This window comes from Charadrius vociferus, unplaced genomic scaffold, assembly GCF_000708025.1.
Source record: "Charadrius vociferus isolate BGI_N301 unplaced genomic scaffold, ASM70802v2 scaffold78, whole genome shotgun sequence".
In the NCBI taxonomy this organism is placed as follows: Eukaryota; Metazoa; Chordata; class Aves; order Charadriiformes; family Charadriidae; genus Charadrius; species Charadrius vociferus.
In genome coordinates this window covers 1,095,126-1,121,250 of record NW_009649927.1, presented here as the reverse complement: position 1 = coordinate 1,121,250, position 26,125 = coordinate 1,095,126, and the positions used below count along the sequence as shown (strand labels likewise).

Here is a 26,125-nt window from a genome sequence, read left to right as displayed (position 1 = left end):
TGCTTGCCACTCTTCCCCGCTTTGTCTCTACCTCACTTCCTTCCATTTTGACTCTCCACTGCCTTTGCCCTTCCCAAATAATCCTTTATTGTCACACTCCAGACTTTCTGAAGTTTTGAGAGGTTTCTTTTCCGAAATGGGAAATGGTGAACCAACCTACTACCACAGTCTTCTGGTAAAAATCCTGTCCTCCCCTCGTCACTTCATCTCCCCCACTTTCTACCATCTTCCTTTTGTTTGTCTTGGCTACTCTTAAATTGCAGACTCTTTGAGGGCAGTGCCAGAATCCAGTCCATAGAACTCCATAAGGCACCTAATATGCTAAATATTATAAAAGGTCCTTTTTTTTTTTTTTTTATTTTGATTTTCAATAAGCTCACTGAAAATCCAAGTAAGCAGGACTCTAAGTAGACAGACATACGCGTCCTGTCAACAGGAAGTTTCTCTTGCATAACTTCTCTGGCAGTTCTGGACAGCTAAATGTGCTTGGGTTTATTTTCCTCGCTGCAAATTAATAGTCAGGACAAAAGTGAACCCACAAAGAAAAAATCATTTCTGAGAAAGGAGATTCTAGAAAGGCAGATGATTTTTAGCACGCAGAGCTGCCCTCATGAAACATCTGCTATGACGTAGTCCTGTTCTGGCCATAGACCAAGCATATCAATAGCTCCACAGAGTAATGGGATAAGAAATGGGAAAATTGCCATTGCTTGTTTAGCAGCTTGTTTTGCTGATAAATGCCTGTCACTTTTCAAATAGCTACAATGCAATTGTTTTTTGGGGAAAATATTTCCTTGAGCAGGAGGTTTGCAGGCCATTAGCTATTTCCCATCTGCGCTGGTGTTTTAATATACCACACATACACTTTGCTCCCTATTAGAAATTATTCACAGCTTTTGATTACGGGCAGGCAACCTGAAGTTTAGAAATCATGTCTGTTATTAAAAAGTTTTCTCTTGCGTTACAGAAAACTTACATCTCAAAATCATTAGAACCACTATGCATTTTTTGAAAGAACCTCTATGTATAAAGAAAAAAGTACTCTTTTTGGACATCTGTAATTTTAAAATAATGAATGACTGTAGAAAAACAGGAGCTGTTTGACTAAAGAGGTGGCCACTGTGTGCTTGTTCCATGGGTAGAGGCAGAACGTCGCTCAGCCAAGCACTGCCACATGCTGGAGTTCATCTCACCCCTTTTCAACTCTGCCATGACAATTTTTAAATTCCAGCTGATAGCTGCTAGGACAGACAAGAGCCAGACCTCCGTTTAACATCACATAATACCTCTAGTAGCCGTCTTCTTTCACTTCACACACATACACTCAAGATGCAATTACTTGCAGTATATTCAGCTGTGCCAAAGACACAGAACTATACTCTTACCTGCATCAATCTCTTCCCTGCATCAACAGAAATACTAGATGCATGCATTTTGGGGCGGGGGGTGTGTGTGTGCAACCAAAACCATTCCTGATTAGTAAGTATCCTTCTCCTTTTTTTCCTCCTCGTCCCATCAGAAAAAAAGTAGAGAAAAAACAAGGAGAGATGTAAAAATGTGGGTACTGTTGCAGATTTATTCCAGCGATAAATTCATTTGGTCATCTGAATCCTTTGCATTTTTTTTTAATTTAAGAGGATCACATGAAGTTTCTATCCTAACTAGTTTTTAGACTTCACAGAATAGTTAGGGAGAAAAAGAAGAGATTCAGGAGTAGAAAGTGGCCTCCATCAAAGAATGAATATAGGAATGAAGCGAAATTTCCAAGTCAGGTCCTGCACAGTGGGAAACTCACACTGTTATCTACCACTGGGATCGACAGGCAAAAGGACCAACGTACAGGCAGTGACTGCTTTTCAGAATTTATTGTAAAAAATAGTATTAAACAATAGGAAAAAAAGCCACTCCTTTTTCAATCCACCACATATTGCTTTATGTGGAAACAATGGCAAAATGTGACAGAAATGTATTTACCCATTCCTATCCATATATCAGATAATCCCAGCTACTCAGGACATGCTCATGGGAAAAATATTGGCAGTATCACAGCATATGGAAGTGGAAATAAAAAACATGCAGTATTTTCAATTGCAGTTGGGAGGCCTATTTCCTGGAGTCTAAAGATCATGTTGTTTTATCTGTTTTCCTTTAGCATAATGTACATTATCAGACTTTCATAACTTCAGACACCAGCAGAAAGCCCTGATTTTTTGCCAATGGTGACATACCCACCTCAAAGATAAATGTGGAAGTCAGAATGTCTGCCTTATTTCTGTTTGCAATTTCCTTTCCATAGGAACATGCACATAATACAGTTCCTGCTCGCAGATATTTAAAGCTTGGCTAGCCCTTTTTCACTTATACCAGTTCAACCCCACTGGAGGTCCTCAGGGCAGCACAAACAATGGAGAACAGACTTCCAACACCACACTGCATTTACTTTGGCCAAAAACTGCTTGTCCTAACACCAAATTATCCATGTTAAACATACTTGGTAGGTCTTCTGCTTTTGTCTACAAACAGAAAGATGTGAGATTCTGTACTAAACTGTATTACAAAAAATGTAAGCCAATACATTCCACAGTTTGGTTTTTTTTTTGTGGATTTTCTAGTTCATGTCACAACTGTGAAGTACCAGTGTTAACTTGAACAGAGCTCAATTTAAACAGAACCCCAAAATAATGACTGTGCAGTAGTATTTACCTGGTGCAATCAGCTTCATTATCAATTGGTGAAAAGTTGACTTAGCTTTAGTTTCATGCTCAAAAGCATTAATCAGAGAAAAATTAAGTTGCGTGGCACCTTTGAGACCAACTCAGTTTCAAGTCAAGGGATGAACTTACACATACATAGGTGCATTGTTTTAGGTATGGCATGAGTATAAAACCCAAATACCCAGAAAACAGGGGTCAGAAGAAACCTATGGATAATGCTAAATAACAGCACCCAACCATTTTTTTTTTTCCCATGGCTGTGTTTGCTGAAAGCTGATAACAGCAACCACAACAGTTTGAGGTGACTCACACAACTGACAGTCACTGGTGTAAAGAGCAATGGAAATTTTGGTCATTCTGAAAGAAGGTACAATGGAGCAATACAGGAAATTCCATACTGAAAGGACAAAGTCAAACATTTGTTCTCTTGCACATCATAAAAAGTATTTTTGGTTACAAATTACCACTGCAAACAATCTTCTCATAGATAAAACTAAAAACGTCTCTACCTAAAAAGCTTTGAGAAGGGTCAAAACCCCACAAACCTCTTCCCGTCTGACTTGTGACAGTCTCCTTATTTTAAGAAAGACCCTCCTCTTGGTCAATCAATTCTGTTTTGGTGGAGAACACATCAGCCAGCATGTGCTTTGGGATTTCAGATCCCCGTACTTTTAATGTGTAGCAGGCATTCTCTACTTTTGCCAGACTCTGTTTCAAGGTATACAGCTTCTTAGATACTTCATAAGGTCCAGTGTTGCCAATGAAAGTAAAACCATCATAAATCTGACGTAAGAACTGGCTCAGTTCAAAAGGCGTGTCTATGTCCCCATTTCCAACACTGCTGATGCACAGCCGCATCAGCTCTCCAGTTAGATCAGCCACTCCCAGCAGGTAATCTACAGGTGTTACCTTCAGGCTCCAAGTGTGTGGTTGTTTATCATGGGAATCGGAGGTCTGAGGACAGAACAGAACCAAGTCCAGTACAGAGAACTATGAAAAAGCAATCTATAATGGTTCAAATACACACTAACTTATCTAACATAACTGGTAATAAAAAACATTCCGGAAAATTAAATTGCATGGCACTTCCACACAGCCTGATTTCAGAAGTACTAATCTCCTTCCAGCATACCAGAAGGTATGAAAGCATCGTTTCCACTTGAGATGTGACTTCCACTCTAGCAAGCACGATAAACATAGCCTGCTTCTACCATCTCTATTTGCAAACATAATTATCACTTCTTTGTACCAACATTTATTTGCAGCTTCTTTTTTTTTTTTGGCTGACAGATCTCAACCTAATAGATTTAAATTTTCCCTAAATGGTCAGTCCAAAGCTACCAAAGCAATCAAGCATCAAAAAGAGTCTGCATTATGAAAACAAATTATATCATTTTGTAATAGTATCTTGTATTTCAAAACATATTTTCTACAAGAAGCTGATAGGTATAGTTCTCAGATCCATTTTATAGCAACTGAACTCATTAAAATTGCAAAAAAATGCTTCATAAAGAAAACTCATCACAAAGTTACAAGTTTGCTCCTATATCCTAGTTTCCAATACTTCTTATTGCCAAAATATTGGTAACTTGGGAGGCAATTCAGGTTTCTTTCTGTTCCCTTAACATGCTATCCACCCAAATTAGCAAATCTGGTCATAGGCATGTACGCAGGGGTTAACAACTTCACAACCTGTTAAAACAAGTGTGCCACAATGGGTCTGCCTCCAGTAAGAACAAATGAAATTAAGCTAAAAACTTGGCTTCTTCACAAATATCTTACCAAGAGAATGAAGAAAGAATAGAAAGTGCTTTACAGTAGAATCTTTTCAACAGAGACAGACTCAGGAATTCATCTAAAGCAGCAGTGCTGTGCATTACTGTACACTGCATGTGCGCTACGTGTACATTTCTGTACCTCACTACACAATTGCCTTTTGTCCCCTGTAAACAATCAAACTGTAACCAGTTTACTGTGGTCAGTGGCAGTAGTTTGTCCCTATGCAAAAAGTTCTATTTAGGGCAGGGTAGGAGCACGGGCAAGTCAAGAAACAGTAGGTACAGTATTAGGGCTAAGGGATGATGGGACACAAGCTTGTCCTCTGAGAGGAGGCATTAAGATCAACTCCAAGAAAGTAACAAACGACCAAGCTAACATATGTGGTGCATTTTAACAGAAGCTGAATACAGTGCCTCCTGTGGCTAGTTCAGTAAGATTTCGTTCATGACGTCCATCCTGCCTTGGATTCATTTGTCTCCCCCAACTTTTGCTACATCACTATACACCAGGACTTACAGGCTGACCCAGCCTCTAAAAATCCCCCTCTACATTTGTTTGCTAGTATTTCTCTATCCTGGATCTTTCCCCCTGCCAGAAGGAAATCAGTTTGCTCTGAATAAAAAGGATGTGAAATTCATAAACTAGTATCCCACAGATTTAGTTTACTACTTGTCAGACTAAAAAGCATGTTTTGAACCAGCGAGTCAAAGCACACATGTCTAATACCATTCCACTAACTGGCCTTATTTAATCAGATGCCAAAAATGTGACTAAGCCTACTCATTGCATTTCCATCCCAGAAAGATGTTTGTCACATGAGAAAAGAAAAACTTTTACCATGTTTGTTGTTTCTTCTCTGTCTTCCGCTGTAAATATTAGTTGTTTGTTGATCTCTTCAACGCTAATCAAAGATCGTGTTTTGATAAAATACTGAAATGAGACTGCCTCAACATATTCTTGAAGTCCTGCAAAAATAGCAGAAGAATTAAGCTAATGATTCAAACTTTCCAGCGATGATCCACACTCATAGTTATTTATATTTTTAAAAATCTTTTAAGTGAGACTATTTTCAGGTAAGTAGAAAAAAATGAAAACTAAGACAATCTAGAAATAGCATTGAAACATAATTTAACATAACGCTTCTGAAGTACTTAAACCAGACCAAGAACACAGCAGACAAACATTTTCAAGTTTTTACTCCAACTGCATTTTTCACTCGGAACCTTCTGTAATATCAATATAAAGCATCACATTACTGTCAGAAACATATTGAACAGCAGCTCTCCACAATATCCCTCAGGGTTCTGTGCTGGGACCAGCACTGTTTAATACCTTCATCAATGACACAGACAGTGGGATGGAGCGCACCCTCAGCAAGTTTGCAGACAACACCAAGCTGAGTGGTGCGGTTGACACACCTGAGGGACGGGATGCTGTCCAAAGGGACTTGGACAGGCTCGAGAGGTGGGCCTGTGTGAACCTCATGAGGTTCAACAAGGCCAAGTGCAAGGGCCTGCACCTGGGTCAGGGCAATCCCCAGTATCAATACGGGCTGGGGGATGAAAGGACTGAGAGCAGCCCTGAGGAGAAGGACTTGATGTATGAAAAGCTGGACATGAGCCGGGAATGTGGGCTCGCAGCCCAGAAAGCCAACCATATCCTGGGCTACATCAAAAGAAGCATGGCCAGCACCTCAACAGAGGTGATTCTGCCCCTCTACTCTGTGCTGGTGAGACCCCACCTGGAGTACTGTGTGCAGCTCTGGAGCCCTCAGCACAGGAAAGACATGGACCTCTGGAGCGAGTCCAGAGGAGGGCCACAAAAATGATCAGAGGGCTGGAGCACCTCTCCTATGAGGAGAGGCTGAGAGAGTTGGGGTTGTTCAGCCTGGAGAAGAGAAGGCTCTGGGGAGACCTTATTGCGGCCTTTCAGTACTTAAAGAGTGCATATAAGAAAGATGGGGACAAACATTTTAGCAGGGCCTGTAGTGATAGGACAAGGGGTAATAGCTTTAAATTAAAAGAGGGAAGATTCATACTAGATATAAGGAAGAAATTTTTAATAATGTGGGTGGTGAAACGCCGGAACAGGTTGCCCAGAGAAATGGTAGATGCCCCATCCCTGGAAACATTCAAGGTCAGGTTGGACGGGGCTCTGAGTAACCTGACCTCGTTGAAGATGTCACTGCTCATTGCAGGGGGTTGGACTAGATGACCTTTAAAGGTCCCTTCCAACCCAAACCATTCCATGATTCTATGATAATGTAACTTCTAAAATATGGCATTTGTATTATGAAGAGTGCAGATTACTATTTCACGAGTTCACAAAGACACAGGACACAATGCAGAGAAAAAGACTGCAGATAAAACAAAAGCAAAGAAGGCAGCTGACCTATGAAAAACAAAAATATGTAAATAAAATGAAGTTTCCTTTATTTCATCTTATTAGCAACAGTAGATACTCGTTTAAAACTGAATTTCCCAGTTCTCTATTTTGTGGGAATTGGTGAACAGCTCCTTAAAACATGCAGGTTAGATGAAATTCATGTTCAGGACAAAGCATCTGTTGTTACAAATCACTCCAGACAAAAAAAAAAAAAAAAAAAAAAAATAAAAAAAAAAAAAAAAAAAAATCAAGCAGACAGGGCTGTGATGTCCAACAAGAAGAATATACTGAACAACAGCTCTGTCCAAAAGAATTTATATGCTAAAAACAAGGCATGCAGGGGGACAAAAGGAGTTGGTGTGCTGGCAAGGAAATAAAAGATGGGATAAGCAACGTAGCTTCTACCAGATTTGTATGCCATCTGCAGCCACCTGCCACAATTGCCTCTCGCTACCTACTTAGCAGATGGTGATTTTCTGTATGCATTACAGCAAAGGTGAGATGTAAAAAAAAGCTTGAATGTTCAGACAGCGATTTCACAGGTTCTGTCAGTTTTTCCTTATGTGCAGAGAGCAGGTTTGGGGAAAGGATGCGGGAAAAGTTCATAAGCAAAAAGCTGAAGTTGGCAGTGTTGGTAGAAAAAAAGCAGAAACAAACCTGGTACAAACACCTATGGTAGGACTAAGCTAAAAAAAGTCTTGAAGACAAAAATCAATGCACGTGTATATCCAACCTAAGGATGGAGAAAGCACCAAAGGAGGATGTCAAAGGAACAGACTAACATGACAGAGATGGTTCCAGCAGAACCATTCTGAGCCATTTTAAAGAGCTGTTTTCACTTCAAGAGAAGCGAAGAGGTGACACTGCCATATCACGCTGCAAGAGGGCCAAGATTAGACAATAGTTTTGACAGTGACTAAAGTCAGAAAATGTGGAGTTAACCAAGGGTACCAGAAGTAGAATCCTGGTTTCATTAGAATCACCTTTAAATCCTCAACTGACCTCTACAGGGCCAGAATCTCAGCCTACTGGAGATATGCAGGAAGCAGAAAATTTAAACTTCATCTGGATCAAAGAAAAAGTCTCTATCAAAAAGAAGAGAACATAGATGTGAATAACAGATGAGAGTGGAAATACTCCTGAAAATCTAGAGGTAACCTCAACAGAAAATTCAATTGTAGAAGGCCTTCCACATTACAATCATAAAAGCATGATAAGGGACCTGCATTTCTTCCTTTTAAATATGTACTTGCAAGGTGAGTGGAGGCAATTCAGAAAGGCGATTCAGCCTGCACCCTTTATGCTTCTCTACAGCAGCAGTGGAAAACGCAGAATAAACATCCAGCAACCGAAGTCACACTTGGCACTGTTGTTCACACACCAGAATGCACGCAGGGAGCTACAAGGCCAATTAAATACAATAATTTAATCAACTGAATTCAGGTAAAGCGTTCTGGGCACAAGAAACAGAACAATACTAGATAAAAGCTACTCAGGATCTTCTAAGATGAATAACTTCAGAAGTTGCAGAGAAGTAGATTTCATCACCCACTCTTTTCCTGACTTACCCTCTGATGTAACATGGCCAGTAATTCATTATGAAATTTTGGCTTTTCTGTGGATAAGCCGTAAGATACCAGATACAGCAGCACTCAGTATGACAACATCTGTGAGAAGTTCTCTCTGCTATCTGCGGAGAAGACTATCACATATGAAGAATCAATTTGGCATTTTCTCAAGCTCACAGGGAGATCAAATCAGCTTGCAAACTTTTTCATAAACCGTTTTCTCAGTCTATCATAACTTCCAGTTTCAGCTCACTCCACTTTACTCCTCCACACATGCTTTGTCCTTTTCCAGGATAAGTGTTTGGCTCCTCCGTTCATCTATTGTTATGTATTTTCTTTATACAGGCATACTTATGCCATGGTTCCACTCTTCTTCTCGCTCCTTCTGTTTAACCATGTGAATGCTGCACACATAGTCTAGTTTGTCATTTACTGTCACCTTTTCACAATTAGGGAACGTATCGCCCCCTACTTACAAGTAAGCTTTACAAAACCTCATTTAAAGTTGTTACCATTACAAATAGACGAGTAACAAATCCTGGTTACAAGTACTTTGCAAAAAAAAAAAAATTCATGTTGGACTTTTTTTTTTTTTTAAAAAAAGTCCTTCTTCCAGAAGCAGCTACAATGTGACACTTCAATGACCCAAGACCTTGAAATAAGGTGCTTCCATGTGCAGGTAGAAGGATGTTTAAACATGTTATGTTTTAGCTTAATGGTAGGACATCCGCTATTTTCAGCAAATAATCCCCAAGGTGAAAAACCCCATCCCATTTCACTAAACCATCCAACAATACCTTTCCCCTTATGCTCTTGTTTTGGATTTATTCCAAAATTGGCTTATTTACGGATTAAGCTGCCAGTAATGGAATAGTTTGTAAGACTGCCTTTTATGTAATTTTTTTTCTAGTACACAGACTGAAAATGCCAATGAAAAGCACTGTATTATTTCTACTAGCACTTCTTAAAATTACAGATGTAAGGTAAAAAAACGCTTCAGTATTCTGATATTTTATTACATTTACTCTATATAAATAGCTTCTACTAGTAACGAGTTACAATGACACAGTATAACAGCTTCCCTCTATATTTTGAAAATTTATTTCTACATAAGAACTAGAAAGTTACGCCGAGTATTTTCTGAGCATATACTACCAATAAAGGAGATTTTGTGCCTGAAAGTTTGTTCATTTTTTGACAGCAGTATCAGCTGATATTCAAGACATCTATCCTTATCTACGCAGGCAAACTCTGAGAAAAAACTGTTAAGCAGTGTCTTTAAGAAACCTAGCAAGAAATCAGGTTTCTTCAAAAACACAAGTCCGTCTAACACTCAATCCAAGCATCAAATGAATGCGTAAGGGATAGGAAAAGATAGTTCTCCTTCAAAAACAAGTAAAGGACAGAAGTTTCTTAATTGCAGAAGTCAGGTTCGGGTAAACAAAATCTAATTCCACCCAAGACATACATGCATGGAAGTTTTAACCCAAAACGACAAATAGAACAAGAGGTGAAAGTATCCTCCTAAGATTTTGTTTACTTCATTTCCTGCTTTAAATACCTGTTCAACAGTTAAAAAAATGGGTTAAAATGGATTTCATGCCTCTCAGTTCTTAAGGTTAGCAATGCCAATGCTACCTGCCATCTTCCCGAATAAGCTGCTTCTCTCCCTATCTCTTCTCAAACTCATTTTCCTTCTATCCCTTCATCCTCCTTCTTCCCTCTTTCTCTGTATGTTTTTGTGCACAGAGCAGCCTGTGCCGATGGTTAGGACACAAGCAGATGACAGCCTATGTTCTCTCACGCAGCTCCCTCCCTAAACTGTGCAACTGGCCACTAGTAAGATGGTAGGAAAATACAGACAGCAAGTTTCTTCCAGGATCACTATACGAAGGGTGGGGCACATTATTTACAGGGCGAGTCATGTGAAACTATCCACTCGCAAATGCCTTACAAAATCAAAACAGCACAGCCACAGCTCTATCTTATTAGCATATTTAGGCTGGCAAGTTACACTCTTTTTTTTTAAAAAACAACCCCCCCAAAAAAACCACATAACCCAGGAAAAAAAAAAATGAGTGATATTCTTACGGAAATCCCAAACAGAGAAAAACCAAAGTTAAACTGGAGAGTCCTTATTACTGAGCTCTGCAGAACATGGGGGGGATGGTAGACTTAAAAAACCCACTTCTACAAGTATATTGATCAATGAAGGGGAGAGGAAATTGTGAAATAAGCAAATAATTAACAAGGTACATCAGCTGAAACAAGTACAAGCAATACATTTAAAAGTATTAACACACAAATTAAATCATTTTGTGTCCTATTAAGATGTCTTACCCATTTGAGTTCTCTGCAGACTTTGCAATGATTCCTTAGACTCACTGGTCTCTTTCCACACACAAGTAATAAAACTTTAGTAATTAAACTAAAACTGAGGCTGTGAAACAACCCAACAGCTTTGTTGATCGTGCGCATGAAGTCAAAGGTTAATTTCATAACAGTACACCAAAAGAGCATAAAGCCAGCTATCCTCAGAGACAGGCATGCTCTGGACATCCTGTTGTGAAAATGGCTTAAAAGAATAATTCCACTTAAGGATGGATTTTATAAAATGGGACTAACTAACAAATACAAATAAAAGCACTAGAACAAATGTCCAAAAAAGCTTTGGGAAAGAAAAAAAAATAATCTCGTTCTATTCACTCAGTAATACTTCAAAAGCTGAGTATGGCAGGTAGGGCTACAAGTAGTCTTTGAATTTCTAAGGGAACTGGTGAGAGAAAAAACACAAGTCCGCATCCACATAAACAAACTGCTACATTTTATCAATCCAGTTTTTAATTACTTTAGTAATCAGTACAAACCCAGATGTATCAGAAAAACTTAAGTAACCTTGAACTGATTACAAACAGAATATAAATAAAGAATGTATATTACATCTACTGGTTTACTATTATAGCAATAATTAAATTGATGCAAATCTCTCATATTAAGCACTGAACGCTGTATTGTTTAGTCAATTGCTACTTGACACATCTATGATCACCAAGACGTTCGGTTCCCTTCTAGCTGCATGTGTTGAAGTGATGTATTTTGGATACTGAAGTATTAATATTTTTTGCACTTTGTTTAAAGTTGAATACACACCAACTTTAGGGAAAAGGTCTAAGATTAGTCTGTTGTCACAATAACTACAGAAACAAATATAGGTTCCCTATTTAATAGGCACAGGTGCCTGTGAGAGTTAAATTATTTCCCTAAACAGGCACAAACCCCTGCAAAGAACTGCAAAGAACATTTTAATTTCTCAATGCAGAGAACCGTTTAATCGAGCCTTTTTTTATTGCTATTAGAAACACATGTACATATGACAAACGCTAGTTTTTTTGCAGATGACTCATTGTGGATGAGAAATTCACAGGCTTTCATTTCGCTCCTACTTGACCTGAGGGATGTACCATGGTTACTTTTGTAACCAAGTTTTTTGTTCTGAAGGGTGGTGGTTTTTGTAGCAGCCAATGTTCTACATGAGTTCTTAAAGAACAAACAAAACCCCCAAACTATTCCTGTGCCAAGCAGTATTCCTGATCTCTTTGACTACCTCTAATTGCCTTAATAATTGATAAAGAATTTTAAGAGTCATTCAGTTAGATGGCGAATTTCACACTGCTAACAGCCTTGAGGGCAAGTGTTCAAGATACCAAAGAAAGGAAGCTCTGACTCAAGCCAGGATGTTCAAAGATCAAAGACGGAAGAGCACCTAACACAACATAGCTTCTTCAGTTCAAACCCCAGTGAAAGCTCTCCTAAAGATGATGTTGTTTCCATGCAACAGCCCCAACTCACTAGCATATCAGAAGTACTAGTGGTGGCCATTTATCCTCATAAATACAGATCTGGTGAGATGGTAAAAAAGGTACATCAGCACTCACCAACGCCTATTTCTCACCACGTGGCTGCAAAACAAAAACCTAATCACCATGTGCTACACAGTTGTTTCCTGGAACGGTGTTCCTCTCTGACACGCTCTCCTTTGTGATTTTAAGCAAACAAACAAAAAAGGTTCATAGCTTTTTCTTGGTCTTTTCTAATGTTCCACCTGCACTCGGTTCCTGTAAGGGCTTGGAGAGCTCTGGTCTGTGAATGACTGATGTTAACAGCTGCAGGGTTGAAAAAAATTCCTGAGCCAGAGCACAAGGTCTCCCCCATTTGCTAGCTGTGAAACTGAATTAAAAGACAAATAATGTCACTAGTTTCATATTGTCACGTAAATAACTGCAGTATTTGCCACAATAGTACTGCAGGACTTTAGGACAGTTAGGTCTTGAGTTAGAACTAGGAAAGGACAATCTTTGTTTGGCCCGATCCACAGCAAGCATCTTTACAAGACTGTATATAGCTTCTCTTATGGACTTATGCTGCCCTCACTGCCTCCTACTGAATTTATGGCTTATGCTAAACTCAATGGCTTACTCAGGGATCAGCTGATAACCAATGCTCACATAGCGCGTGCCCTGTTTGGTCATCTGAACTGGTCACGTTCATTTTCCCAGGTTTGTTTTAAGTTTTTGCGTATGGATATACAAACCCTGAAGCACAAAGTAAAAAGTGAAAGGCTTTGCAGTTTCTGATTTTTCATTTTCCCTATAAGAACCCAGAAAAAAGGCATGAACCAGAAATAACCAAAAGGTAGTAAAATGGAACAAGCTGAAGGTATCAATTTTCAAATAAGCAACTTGCAAGGTGAGAAAAAATCAGTTTCACAAAGTTTGTCAGCACACTTGGTGATGTGAGAACATCAGAGAAAGAGAGAAATTAACAAAACAGAGAAACAAAGAAATTAACAAAATCAGGTCTGATAAATATTAGCTTATTCACTGCAAATCACATTAATTTTCCAGTATAATCAGGAAACTTTGTTTCCATTTCTGGCATTTTACCTCTCACCCACAATGGCAAAGAGATGAACTTTAATTCTTCAGTTACATCCTGTTCCTGTGTTATTTTGTTTTCCCACCATCTTGCAGAAACCTGATTGCTTCCTTCACGGATAGCTTTCCTTTCAAGCTTTAGGTGTATTGAAGTTCTTTCCTGGGTGAGACGTTTACAATTCATGACACCTTCCTCATGCAGTAAAAAGCTTTTCCTTTGTATCGCCAACCTACGATTAAATATGCCACCTATTTTTATTACAGTTTTTAAACTTTCTTAAGAAGAAAAAAGTGTCCTACTTCTACTGTTCCTGACGTGCAGAATAGTTCTTTTCCTTGGTATTATTTCAGAAATACATAGGTGTTTACAAATACAAAGGTAGCTAGCACAGCTTGAGTATGAGATGTTCTTTCCGTATTATGAAAAAGTTAAGAACAAAAAAACAGGTAAAACAGAAATCATTACCTGCATAGTTCCTTTAGTTTGTGTTCTAACGTGAATCCTTCATACAATGCCAAAAGAAACAATATGACTTAAATAATCAGTAATCTAAATCTGGCCTGCTTGGATGCACCTCACTCATCTCCACAGCATTTCTTACAGCATCATGTCCGGCGCTCCTACACACCGCAGTTAAAAAACAGTGTTCTAGCACAATTAAAGTATTTCCTTCTCATGCACGCAGAAACTGACTTTGTCCAATCCAGCAATGCAGTTTGTTGCAGTATGATTGCACACCTAAAGGGACTCTAAATGGCGTAAGGCAGGAGACAGAAATAAGCTCCATTATATCATTCTCTCAGAACACAAATAATGCCTGCACAAGACAAATTATGTGTTAGACTGCGTCAATGCTGAACTTTTACACAGAATTTCCCGCATCATCATCAGCAGAAGCAGTCACAGAGCAACAGTTTTGACAAGGTGCTGACACTTTACAGCCTCGTCATCTAATCCTATTGAGAGCAAGTGCAGACATGATAAAGAGCTAACAAGCTCCTCTGCGCACACCACGGCACTCGCCACTGCTGCTAGCACAGGCATACAGCAAACAGAAAGGTCAGCCAACAACGCTCTGCTTGCATCTACTATCATCACTCTACACTACCCTACTGAAGAAGCCCCAGAAGAATTATGGGTTCCTCATTCCATATTTTGTCTTATGTACAGCTATCAGCTGTGCAGATAATACCACACCTATATTTGCTCCCAGCAGAATCTCATGACCTCATTGTAAAAATATCAGCACGTAGTTAAAACCATCACTCCAAGAGGTTTTGCAGTCAGCTGCCCTATAGAAAATAATTTAACACCTCAAAAGCCTTACAGTTCTCTCACACGCCCTTATTGTTAAGGAAAAAAAAAATTAGTAAGTCTTCAAATAGCTAGAGATTTCATTTAATAAAATCATGTTAAAAAGGTACTCCATTCAATCCCGCACAATGCCAACATATCACACAACTTTTAGTCTCCCTCTGCATTACACATATTTTACATTTATGCAGAGTAGATTTAGAACATGCTTAGAATAATTGCATAAATCCTAACATTGGTTGCCAAGCACCCTTTTTCATATCTTCAAGGCTCATACAGGTCTTTCCTGTATACTATTGATATTTTCCTTAGTATTTTAAAGGTTTTTTTATATATATATAAAATACCCAAACACACACACACACACATATATATATATAAAATCCCCAAATATTTCTTCCTCCCCTTCATAAATCCATACAATCTTTTTCAGCCCTTTTCTTGCACAGTGTCTCACAATTTTAAAGAAACAGTACACGTTTCCTCACAGGATATATAAGGTATACATTGCAAAGTGGGGCAAAGGAGCAGGAATTCTATATTACAAATAGTAAAGCTTTAAAAATATCAACAAAGCAGAACATTCTAAAACAACAAATGGAGAGCTCTACATTAAAAAAAGACTTCATTATTTCAGTATCTCTTTGTTTGCTTGTTTAATCATCCCCTGGGACAATCTGTACTGTTAAGAAATGTGTAGAAAACAGTCATCAGTTTTTGTTGTTGTTCAATTAGTGCTATACTCAGTGTTTGAGCTCATGCAAGTGTCCTTTGGGGAAACGTCCTGCGTGCCATTAGCACTATTCTTAATGAGGGAAAGCATGAAACTCCTTTAGTGCTCTGCCAGAATTGTTTTATCTTCAAGTCAAAAGAACAACTGCTTGGAGTAACCCCAAAAAAAGCATTTAACAATTACAAGTGGCAAACAATATTCCCAAGCATTATACTCATAGCACTGTGCTATTTATAGGCTAACAGTTATTATACTGAATAAAATATGTATTAGGCAGCTTTATTATGCAGACAGTTATGATTGCCCAGTTATGGCTGCTATGATGGTTTCCAGTATAAGACCAGTTCCCTTTTACTCCTTCTGAGAGAGGTAGGGTGGGGAACAGGAGGATGTTTCATGTTTGGTTTCAAGACAAAGGAGAATATTTTTAGGAAGTTTGAGGTTAATTGGACATGCTGCTTTTGAGATATGGGACACAGGCGTTTCTTTATTCTTTTTTGAAGAAAAAAAAAAGCAGTTTAATGGCAATGGTTTTGTTCATAAAAAGCTTTTTAACTAGTTCTCCAGAATTTCTTTAAAATACAAAATCAGAAGTGAAAACTAGGTGAAAGGAAGGTCAAGACTTACAGCTCTAGGAAATACATAAAAGACAAAAGATCTAGCACTTTTCCTAGCTACATTTATTTTCCAAAAGGCATGCACGTTTTTTCCAGTATGAAAAAAGCAAAGCACAATTAAAGAACACTAAACTTAAAAACAAAACCAAAAGCAACATTCTTAAAACTTATCACTGGTTTTCCCTCCCAGTTACAGTTCTTCATAAACAGTGGGGGGCAGGGAGGATAAAGTATTTGCTCTCACGGTTGCTCTTTATCTAACTGTCCCCTTATTCTTCATATCTCTAGGTTTTCTATCTCAGCTTCATAGCCCAGTTGACAGGCGTCTTCACATCTCCATCACCTCCTCGATCCTACATTCAACACAATCAAGATCTACAAGTCTTTAAGCCTGCATATTCCTTTTTTGCCATCCCAACGACTAACTGAAGAGCAGAAGATTTAATGAACAAGGTAAGAGTAAAGCTCAGAGTTACAGTTTGCATTTCATACTCGTCATATGCCCAAAAACATTCCGTGTCTTCTCAGTGACACACACATATATTCTAACATGCGCCCTTATAAAGCATGCCTGATGGACACCGGCTGGAACAAACTCTCCTCACAGAGGAGCACCATGTAGAAGAGCCAGAATTTAAGTAGACACTGGGGATGTCCTACAGAAATGGAATGAAGGCAACTTATTTCAGTTGGATTTTATGAACGGTCTTCTTAATGAGGCAAGAACTACTTAATTACAGAAACAATGGGGAGATCTCAGGGCCAGGCAGTATTTCACAACTGAGGAGATTCCACAGCCTTGCCACTGGCTCATGTCACCTGATGAGAGGAAAAGGTAAAAGTACAGCTGTTCCCAGTTCTAACTCCAAACAATCCCACTCCAATCCAGAGCAACAAACGAGGGTTCCAGAAATGCAATGGGGAGGCCTGCATATTTCTATCCTTTAGTTCTGTCCCAAACTGCAAAGTTCAGCCATTTGTTCGAGAAACTTCACACCTGATTACTAGAAAGATGGACAGCAGAGTCTGTTTCTCCTCCTTATTATTTAGCATACTAATACCTCTTCGCCTTCCTTTCTTTTTACCTAGAGAGGTCAGTAAGATTCATTCTCTTCAGTTGTCTTAAGTCTGTAGTAAGAAAATTCTTTAATTCTATGACAATGTCACTCCACTAGAAGTGCCGTGCAAGTGTTAGGGATGTGCTGTTGTACATATAAAAGCTTTGCAGCTGTGAAGGCACTGAGTCATCATACGCATGCAGCAGGCCTATAACTTCCTCTATGAGAGGTCTACAGTAATTTGGCCCGCTCCACAATGGACAAATACACCTTAGTCATTTTAAGAGGCTGAGATTAAAAACACTGAGAAAATGTTTTAGAAATGCTGAATTGTTTCTGATAGCATATTTTCAGTTGTTTTCTAAAGAGTTTATTCCAGTCCATTTTGATATTAATAGGCATCTTTATGCAAGTCAGAAATTGATTATGCAGGAGAATCAGTGTAGCCGACTGCGTATGAGTATTTGCCAAATACACAAAGCAAACCTGAACAAATTTTTTTTCATTAATTTCTTTACTTTCAGGTTGCTATGGCCACCTTAAGTTCATATATCTTTCACATAAATATCTTAACTTTTCAGGTTGAAAAAGATGTATTTTTTAAAAACCAAAACTACTATTTTCTTTTCACTCAGAGGAGAGAATATGGAAGTAGAAATGTAGTGTCAGGTTTGCTCACTTGCTTTATAAGGCACGGGTACATACAGAAGTTACCACATGTTAAGTTTCCATATGTCTGCTATGTAGGCGTACCCTATTACACCTGAGATGAATGCAGGCTAATTTCAGGCAAGCTGCCCCTCAGCAAGAAGAGGTAGGTATGCCTGTTTGAATTTACCCACACAAAGCCACATACTAAGAAAATAAAGACAACTCATGTGTAGCAGCTGATTCAGGGTAACTGGTTACCCTGTAACAATTTTGCTCAAAGGCAAGGCTGACAGCTTGTATCCTGAGTTCTCACGAAGATTCATGAGGTAGAAGACCTCAAATGCTCTTGTTCTACAGATAGCGTTACACGAGTCACACGGGACTAGAAACTTCATGGGTTATTCAAACAAGGTTTACAAGTTTCCATGAAGCTTTCAAAAATTTATAAGCAGTACATCAAATGACAATCCAAACACATTTTCAGCATGTCAAGACACTCATAATACATTTGGAGTAGTATTGTTAGCAGTTCGAGGTCATCTGTAGTGTTGGAGTTTTGAATTACCTCTTTCTTTTCATTGCCTCATTACAGTACTAAGCTATAAATAGCAACAAGACACACACAGCTTGTACGTGGCCCTTCTAAGAATAACTACTTATATTTAAACAACCCAATGTACCACAGGTAAGAGGACTGTGGAATTGAAGTAGAGCCACTGAAGACTAGCATGGCAAGCTGCTTCTGGTTCAGAATTGCCAAACTAAGCTTTCACTTAAAAGCTGTCTCACTCTTAACCAACTTAAGTTTGTGCGAGACGTAAGTACAAGTTAACCTGTGCACTGTTTGTCTTGTGAATTACATAGATGTATTTGCAGCTAGTTTATCAAATCAATCCTGTGGACATTTTTAAACAATTAAATCATTCAGGGCAAATCTTCAGCTCTCCTCAGCTGAAGAAGTCTTGCCTGAACAAGGAAAGATACAGAGGATTCAAATATATTTAAAACAAGATTGATAAACACAAGACACTTTTCTACCATGAGCAAGATGTCAAAGAAGCAGTTATATATTTTACTCATCTGTTGCCACAAATGAGGCGTAACAATTTAGGTAAGATTCAGATTGCCAGCAAAGATTCAGCAAAGAAATATGATTTGACAGCAAGAGTCATGAAAGCACTGGGATTTCGTATCTCAAGGATGTTATAAAAGACTGCTATTTACAAAGAGGAGCAGAAAAAGATGTGACTGACATAAAGTGATTTAATGCTTGTAACACAGAGGCAGAAGTATATTCTGAGTCTTTACAAGAAAGAAAATGCTAATCTAAGCATTTTAATTCATGAACTTCATCTACTCAAAACAGGACCATTTCACAAGATAGTCACTCCCACTCTCCTCTCAGAAATTATAACCCTTCAGGTGGGGTAAACGACTGTGTTGCATATACTCCTCTCAGCCAGACAGGACCAGCTAGTACATTCATTAGAACCAATCCCAACTTAGGTCAAGGTCCAAATTTTTCCAGTTGTAGTCTCCCATTTAAGTCTTCATTTAACTGCAATGATAAGACAACTGTAGGGCAATAGCCTCTCTAATACCAGAGCTAACTTTGCTAACAACAAAGATTAATCTGAGTCCTGATTTATAATCATAGAAGCGTGACCAATTCAGACCTGCAGCATAAAGAGGAACCACTGCTATATAAAAAGAAACCAAGCTTAGTGCAAAATATTATACTTTCTTTATTTAAAATAATTTACCTGGAGATATAGCTCTGTGGAACTGATACATGTCTTCTCCGATCAGTTCTTGTGCAACCTGCTTAATCTTCCGTCGGACAGCATCTAGCTTGATTTCAGATTCATTTAGTATTTCTTCCCCATTGGGAGCACTGCAATTATAAAACACAAACTGAAAAAGCAGCTCTCAGAATATAAGCAAAGAGTTACAAAATATTACACATTTCCTTTTACTAATCAATACATTTTCAACTGCTTCAGGAAAAGACAAAACCAATAGCGGAATGAGAAACAGTTTGACTTTCATTGATACCTTCTGCAGATTCTGAAATTCTGAAGATTCTTGCCACAAATAATCAACCAGCCAAACACAGTTCTGGTAGCATGATATTTATTCCAGAGCAGATTTGAAATTATCGCTTAAGTAAGAACAATGAGAAACACCTGCAAAGGCTTCAAAAAAGTATTTGCAGAAGTCCTTCAACCTCTTAAAAAAAAAAAAAATCAACATTTTGCAATACATTACAGTATTGCATAATACAATACCTGATTTACTTCTACATGTGATTTTTTTTTTTTTTTAGGAAGTAATTATAGACTGTGCTATTCGGGAACAGCTGAAATATCTCATTCACAACCACAATATATGCTCGGCATTTAAAGTTTAGTTTATCTAATGTCCTTTAAACTTCCCCCTCCCCCATTCACAAATAATCTATATGGTATATTAGTTTATAGTCTATTTAAGGAAGTACTGATAGACTGGTCTTGAGAAAACATTTAAAAAAAAAAAACAACAGATTTCTGAAAGTAAAGCCACAATAATAGTGAAAAGCAAAGGAGAAGGAAATAAAAATACAGCATGGAAAGCTTCCACTCTCACAAAACCAGGAATATCTTACAAAACAGGAATCTAAAATTTGGAGTAAAGAGGAGTTCTTTTGTTGTTGTTCTTTCCCCTACCAGTTCCCAGCATTTCTAGCCCCTGCAGTGGGAGTAGCTATTTACAGTCAAGGCTGTAGCACTTACTAGAATTACCACAATGCCTCTTCACAGAAGACAACCAAGTTAAAAAGAGGGCAACTTCATTATCCCTATTTATAACTGTTACTACTACAGTAACTATAAATAGTTACTACTACAGCAGAAATGCATTGATAGGTAACAAAAAATAAATCTGGGAAAAGGAACAGGGAGAGCTGTCATAACTGTAACATAAAAGACCAATGTTTGACACATACAGTAAATATTTTATACAACAGGCTACGCAAAGCTTCAAATTTTCCTGTTATTATTCTAGTTTGTCTGTGGCTTCCAAAGACTGCTTGAAGGCCCATGAGAATGCAAAACATGTAGAAGCTGAAAACTTCACACAAAAGCCTCTTAGATTGCAACATGTATTGAAGTAAATAGAACCCAAGTCACCTCCTCTTTGCATTGATGATCTAGGGTGGAGCTGCAAAAAACAAAATGGGGAAGTAACTGCAGAGGCAACTAACCTGCAGGAAGGGTGCACGCTCTTCTCCCAGCTTGCTGGAAGCTAGAAAGCTCTCATACGCTGTTATACTCTGCTACTCTGATCCTTTTTAGTATGCCAATAAAATCAACGGAGAAAGCTGAACCAGCACCTTTCAATTCTCTAACTGGAGCCTGCATTCATTAGCGCACATCCATCCTAAAGGATGTTTATGGGAAGTTAATTAAATTCCTCTCAACAGAACATTGCAGCTATTAATCTCAAATACAGCGTACACTGCAAGGAAGCTTCTATGTTTCTGTGAACACTTTCATGCTCAATGTAACTCACCTGGTAAACCTGTGGAGCAGAAAAATCGTTCTTTTGCTTTCGATAGTTATATCACGACTGAGCTTCACAAGCCGTTCATATTTATCATGCCTGGTGTCAAGCTCCAGCTGAAATGCTGCAGAGTCAATCATGACAGTAACAAGCATGGTTATCACATGTATACAGCACAGGGGAAGAGCAGAGAGCCTGTGCTACAGAAACTGCCTGTGGGCCCCAGCCCCACCAGCCTTTTCCCCAGAGCGCCTTTTCCCAAGATGGGCAGCGCAACTGCTCCTGCGTGGGGAACGGCTGCAGAGGCCACCACTGCCTGCCACCTGCCAGAGCTGCAAAATTCATCATTAATACTTTTTTTTTATTTAATAAATCAGATTTAAATATACATCGACCCTGATTTAAGGCAGCTCAAACACTTTAAAGGTAAAATACTTGTTTTAACTAGTAAAATCTATTCTGCAACACTGCTCTTCAGGAAACTGAGTTAAAATTTCACCCAAATTCAGCAAGATAAATTAAAAAATAAAACCCTACAATCATTAGTAAATAAGATTCAACGGTCTCTAAAATGAAACAAACAAACAAAAATAAAGTGACCTGACTAAAGCACATACACTGTTAAAAATGCACCAATTAGTAAAAAGAAAGGCTGCGTTTCACATCCCAACTAGACCTGCCTGAAAGTCAAGTATTTTAACACCCCTAAGAACTAGAAGTACCAAAGCAAAGTGAGGTCAATTACTTAAAATAAGATTTCTGACATACTGATGTAAATTCTAACTACAATGAACACAGAGGAGAGGATGTGTATCTGGTTATCACAGTCAAACATGAATGTGTCACAGATACCATTATCATTTTATAGACCATTATTCCGCTAAATAAACAATTAATAAATACTTAGAAAACATCTAACACATTTCCTGCATAACTGTCTGAGGTGTTAAAATGTCTGTGTGAAAAGCAGGTGAAAACGAGCAGAGGTCACATTTTTAAATGGTCTGACAAGCGAATATCCTTTAGAAAAGCATAGCAGTTTGATGGCAAGCAAAGTTTAGATGAAGCTACAAAAGTAACTGTATTTCTCATCATCTTGATAAAAACTTGGTTCCTCTAATTTTATTCTGTTCTCCTCAATCCTCTTCTGAAACCCTACGATAGGTCCCAAATGTTCCTACTGATCTTTTAAGTCCTTCACATGTCTGACTGGTGTGTCTCTTCCAAATTCTGAGAGTCAAGTCCACCACTGAATTATCATCAAGAAGAAATTTTCCCTCAGATCATAGTGACAGGAGCTTGAGGGGGGTGACTGGTACTTTTCTTCATACGATGCCATATATGACATTTCCAATGACCATTTACCAATCTACCAGGAAATTCACTATTCTGAAGATCTACAATACTAGCAATGCCCCTGATCTCTTCTGGATAGTTGTGGCTTTTAGACTTCTATGTTAGATTTTAAACCTGTTAGAGACTACTAGGAAGTGTTGTCACCTGAAGTAAAACACAGCCGAATACAGTCATCTTCAGCCTAAAAGGATGTAAGAAAACCTACTGTATTGTTGTCTACAATTGCTAAGGATTACTACTTGAGGGATTCTCCAGGCTAACACATCGAGACCACACAGCCCTTTCCTCCACATATTTCACTTTACCATCTAATCTATCACTGAAAGCAGACTCACACTCTATTGATTTTGGTGGTGCAGAATCAGACCATTAAAAATGACACAATCAATCTTAACCTCACAAACCAAGATACTATCCACTTTCTGTATCACTGAGCTGTTATATTTAAAATGTATTAAGCAAAAAAAGATGTAATTGAATACTGTTTGATTTTGATTACCATCATAGAACACATTAATTTTTTAGAAATTTTTGGTGCCATCAGACAACTATGTCAATTCAAGTACAACATTTTTCCAAAGAGATGAAAAAGACAAAATGTGTATACCCATTTAATTTTACACATTAAGTTGTTTAGATTCAGGCAACATACACAGAAATAATGTGCCACTACGGTTCACCTTACATGGTTTGCTCAGTCGTAAGTCATCTGGAGCACACCTTTTCTTAACACTTGTGCCTGACATGGAGACAAAGACCACCAATGTCTTCACGTGGAGCTTATAAGCAGTAGTGCAATACAAAGAGTGGATCTTGAAAAAGCATAATAAACCGTGTCACTTACACCCTTTCTGAAATTAACCAAATGCTGCTGACTGGACCTCATGGGAAAGGAGGAAAACAAGTGTTGGTTTGAATTTGAATTAATGGCAACCTTATGATATGCTTGAGGGTGAAAAATTAAAGTTGAAAGTACAGTTACACTACTCAATTCAAGTGCAAGTATATGTATGTTATTCAATATAGAAGTTCAGAGGTCAAATTTAATTATCTGCCAAGCTGATTTACACAGGAGAAAAAAAGAAATATCTGTTAAAGAAAGCAAGGAAATTATACGATATTGAAGTGACCACCTACAACAGCCATCCAGCTCTTACTTCTTAATCCTCCTTAGCTTCATAAAAAATAGGGCGCATGGGGAAAATTTTACACCAAGAATTAATCTGTTCCCTGTACCACATCTCCTTCCTTCTGTCAAGGATTCTCATTTTTGAAACTCAACTTTGCCTTGTTAGGACTTGTCTAATGAGAAAGTTCATTTTGCATTACACCTCTGCAGATCTTACAGTTTTCTGCCACCAAAGGGTCCAGTCACCTTTTGTCTGGCTGAACACTTACGCAGTTTGCTTGGCATCAGGTTCGGCACAGGCAGGGTGCGGAGGGGGAACAGCAGGTAGGATGAAAAAGGGAGCAAGTCATGAGTGAGGTTGAGCTATGTGAAATCCCATTCTTGAGACTTTATTGCACAAAAAGCGAAACACCAAGCTCTAAACATATGCAGCATGGAGTCCAACTAGTTTCTAGTTTCTCCCTCAGAGAAAGCCGGTTTATTCCATCACTAAATACGAGTAATTTCCTAGCAATTTCTATACCATACTTTCATAATCTGGCTTTCCAAGTGCTTACTTACATTTAAAAGATGTCATCAGAGCTGAAGACGGATTAACATTCTCTTTTTCCTCTCTTCTTTGACCATGTGGAAAATTGTCATGCTTTCGTTTTCTGAACCCACCCGATCCTATTAATAGAAGATACACACACAAAAATATATTTAAAAATAAAGTAGTTTTGCCAGAGCACAAGCAGCATCAGAATGCTGTCTTCAGAGCATTCCTGACTGTAGCCATATTTTACAGTATAGAGGTAACTGAATGAACCTTATTACCAACTGATGTCATCTTCATGTTAGCATGCTACTTCTTCCTCCACATTCCCAGTGAAAATTAGAAAAAAAATCTTACCAATTTCAATGGATGAGTGTGGCAGGATCCTAAGTCTTTTTTTGTTTGTTTGGTTTTGGTAAGGTCTTCACACCCTTTTATGTTTCTTTTCTGTAAGGGAACGGCTGCATGGAAATCCTTGTGTAAGCAAGGGCCTACAGCTTGATAGGAGTCATTAAAACCACAAGCTTTTCATTACTGTAATTATTTATGTCATGCGTCTCCAGTAATCAGAAAAAGAAGCAAGGCATAAGATAAATAGACTGCCATTATCCAGGTATGCGGATTTATCTCCTGCAATGTAGCACCTCAGGTCCTTTCACTCTGCCCATTAACCAGCTTCTTCTCTTTTCATCCTGATATAGGTGTTCCCTTCAACTAGCTTTACAAGCTTCTTCCTTAGCTTCTCATGTCAAGGCCTAACCCAGAATGCATCTCTTTTGGACTGTGTTTTACTACTGATTTACACTTTGCACTGTTTCTTCCTTTTGTCCTTCCTTCACCTAGGAGTGACTCATTGTGTCATTCACATTTTAACTATCCCTCCCTCTCACCACCTCCTTTTTGTGACAGCTGTACATTTTGTGTTCCTAACAGAGGCCAAAATTTGGCAAACTCTTACATACAAGCATACCTTTTTGAATATGTGGAGTTCTCTCAATTTCCTTAAAAGAACAAAAGGAAGCTACTTAAAAGTTACAGATGAACACTAGATTTTAAAATGTTTCCGTTTAATTGTTTATTATCCAAAACCAAAACCAGAAGTGGGCGTAGTTACTTTCTAAAAGAGGAAACTGAAAATCATTTTTTCCTTCTCTTCTGTTAGGACATGAGTTCAGGGTTTTGTTTTTCCTGTAGCAGTTGAAAACATTACAAACATAACCCCTGAAATAGTGCAGAGAATTAAACTCTCTGCAGTATTCCAAAAGTTGGGAACATCGTAATGACTTACAGGAAAAAACAGGCCCTCCTGAAGTGGTAGGGGAGGTAGGGGAGAGTGGGTGAGAAACCGAGAGAGAAGTTCCACTGAACAACCAACAACTTGAGTATCAGGAAACCACTGACTATAATTTAGCCTTAATTTTAAAAAATGAAAAATAATTTAAAAAAAAAAGCCAGCTTCCTTGCAGCAGGGCCTGCTTTCTGGCCGAAGGGAGGTCTGTGTGACTGCCGAGGCTAAACCAAGACACAGGCTGCAAAGCGAGCGCTGAGTTACTGAAAGCCAATGACCGCTGCAAGCGCTTCACAGGCCCAATGTACACGCGGCTTCGAGCTGTACCAACCGCTTTTTCACTACCAAGGACGAAAATTTCTAAAACTACATTCACAGATGTATCTGCAAAGCCCAAGCGAGAGGGCAGGGCAACAGCGCCTCTGAAGAAATGGTCCCTTTCAGTGCCAGGGCAGAGTTTAGTGACACAGCCGAAGTAACCAGCGATTCGCGGCAGAGGCTCGCACCTCCGCCCCCTCCCCTC

At 38.6% G+C, this 26,125-nt stretch overlaps 1 protein-coding gene across 1 annotated transcript; it reads right to left on the bottom strand.

The window, feature by feature from the left end:
• Nucleotides 1-3,258: 3,258 nt before the first annotated feature.
• TSNAX (translin-associated factor X) lies at nucleotides 3,259-24,443 on the bottom strand. Its single transcript, XM_009891144.1, has 5 exons — nucleotides 24,341-24,443; nucleotides 21,304-21,418; nucleotides 19,518-19,648; nucleotides 5,331-5,458; nucleotides 3,259-3,668 (listed from the first exon to the last, which is right to left on the bottom strand). Exons 1-5 carry the CDS (start codon nucleotides 24,354-24,356, stop codon nucleotides 3,294-3,296), a joined length of 765 nt encoding a protein of 254 aa, XP_009889446.1. The 5' UTR covers nucleotides 24,357-24,443; the 3' UTR covers nucleotides 3,259-3,293.
• Nucleotides 24,444-26,125: the final 1,682 nt, after the last annotated feature.

Excerpts from the sequence above, each read along its gene's own strand:
- TSNAX (XM_009891144.1), bottom strand. Across the intron at positions 5,459-19,517 it reads CCACAGAGCTATATCTCCAG|GACTTCAAGAATATGTTGAG; the intron begins GTAAATTATTTT and ends CTATTTTTGCAG. Across the intron at positions 3,669-5,330 it reads GAGAAGAAACAACAAACATG|ACCTCCGATTCCCATGATAA; the intron begins GTAAAAGTTTTT and ends TTCTGTCCTCAG.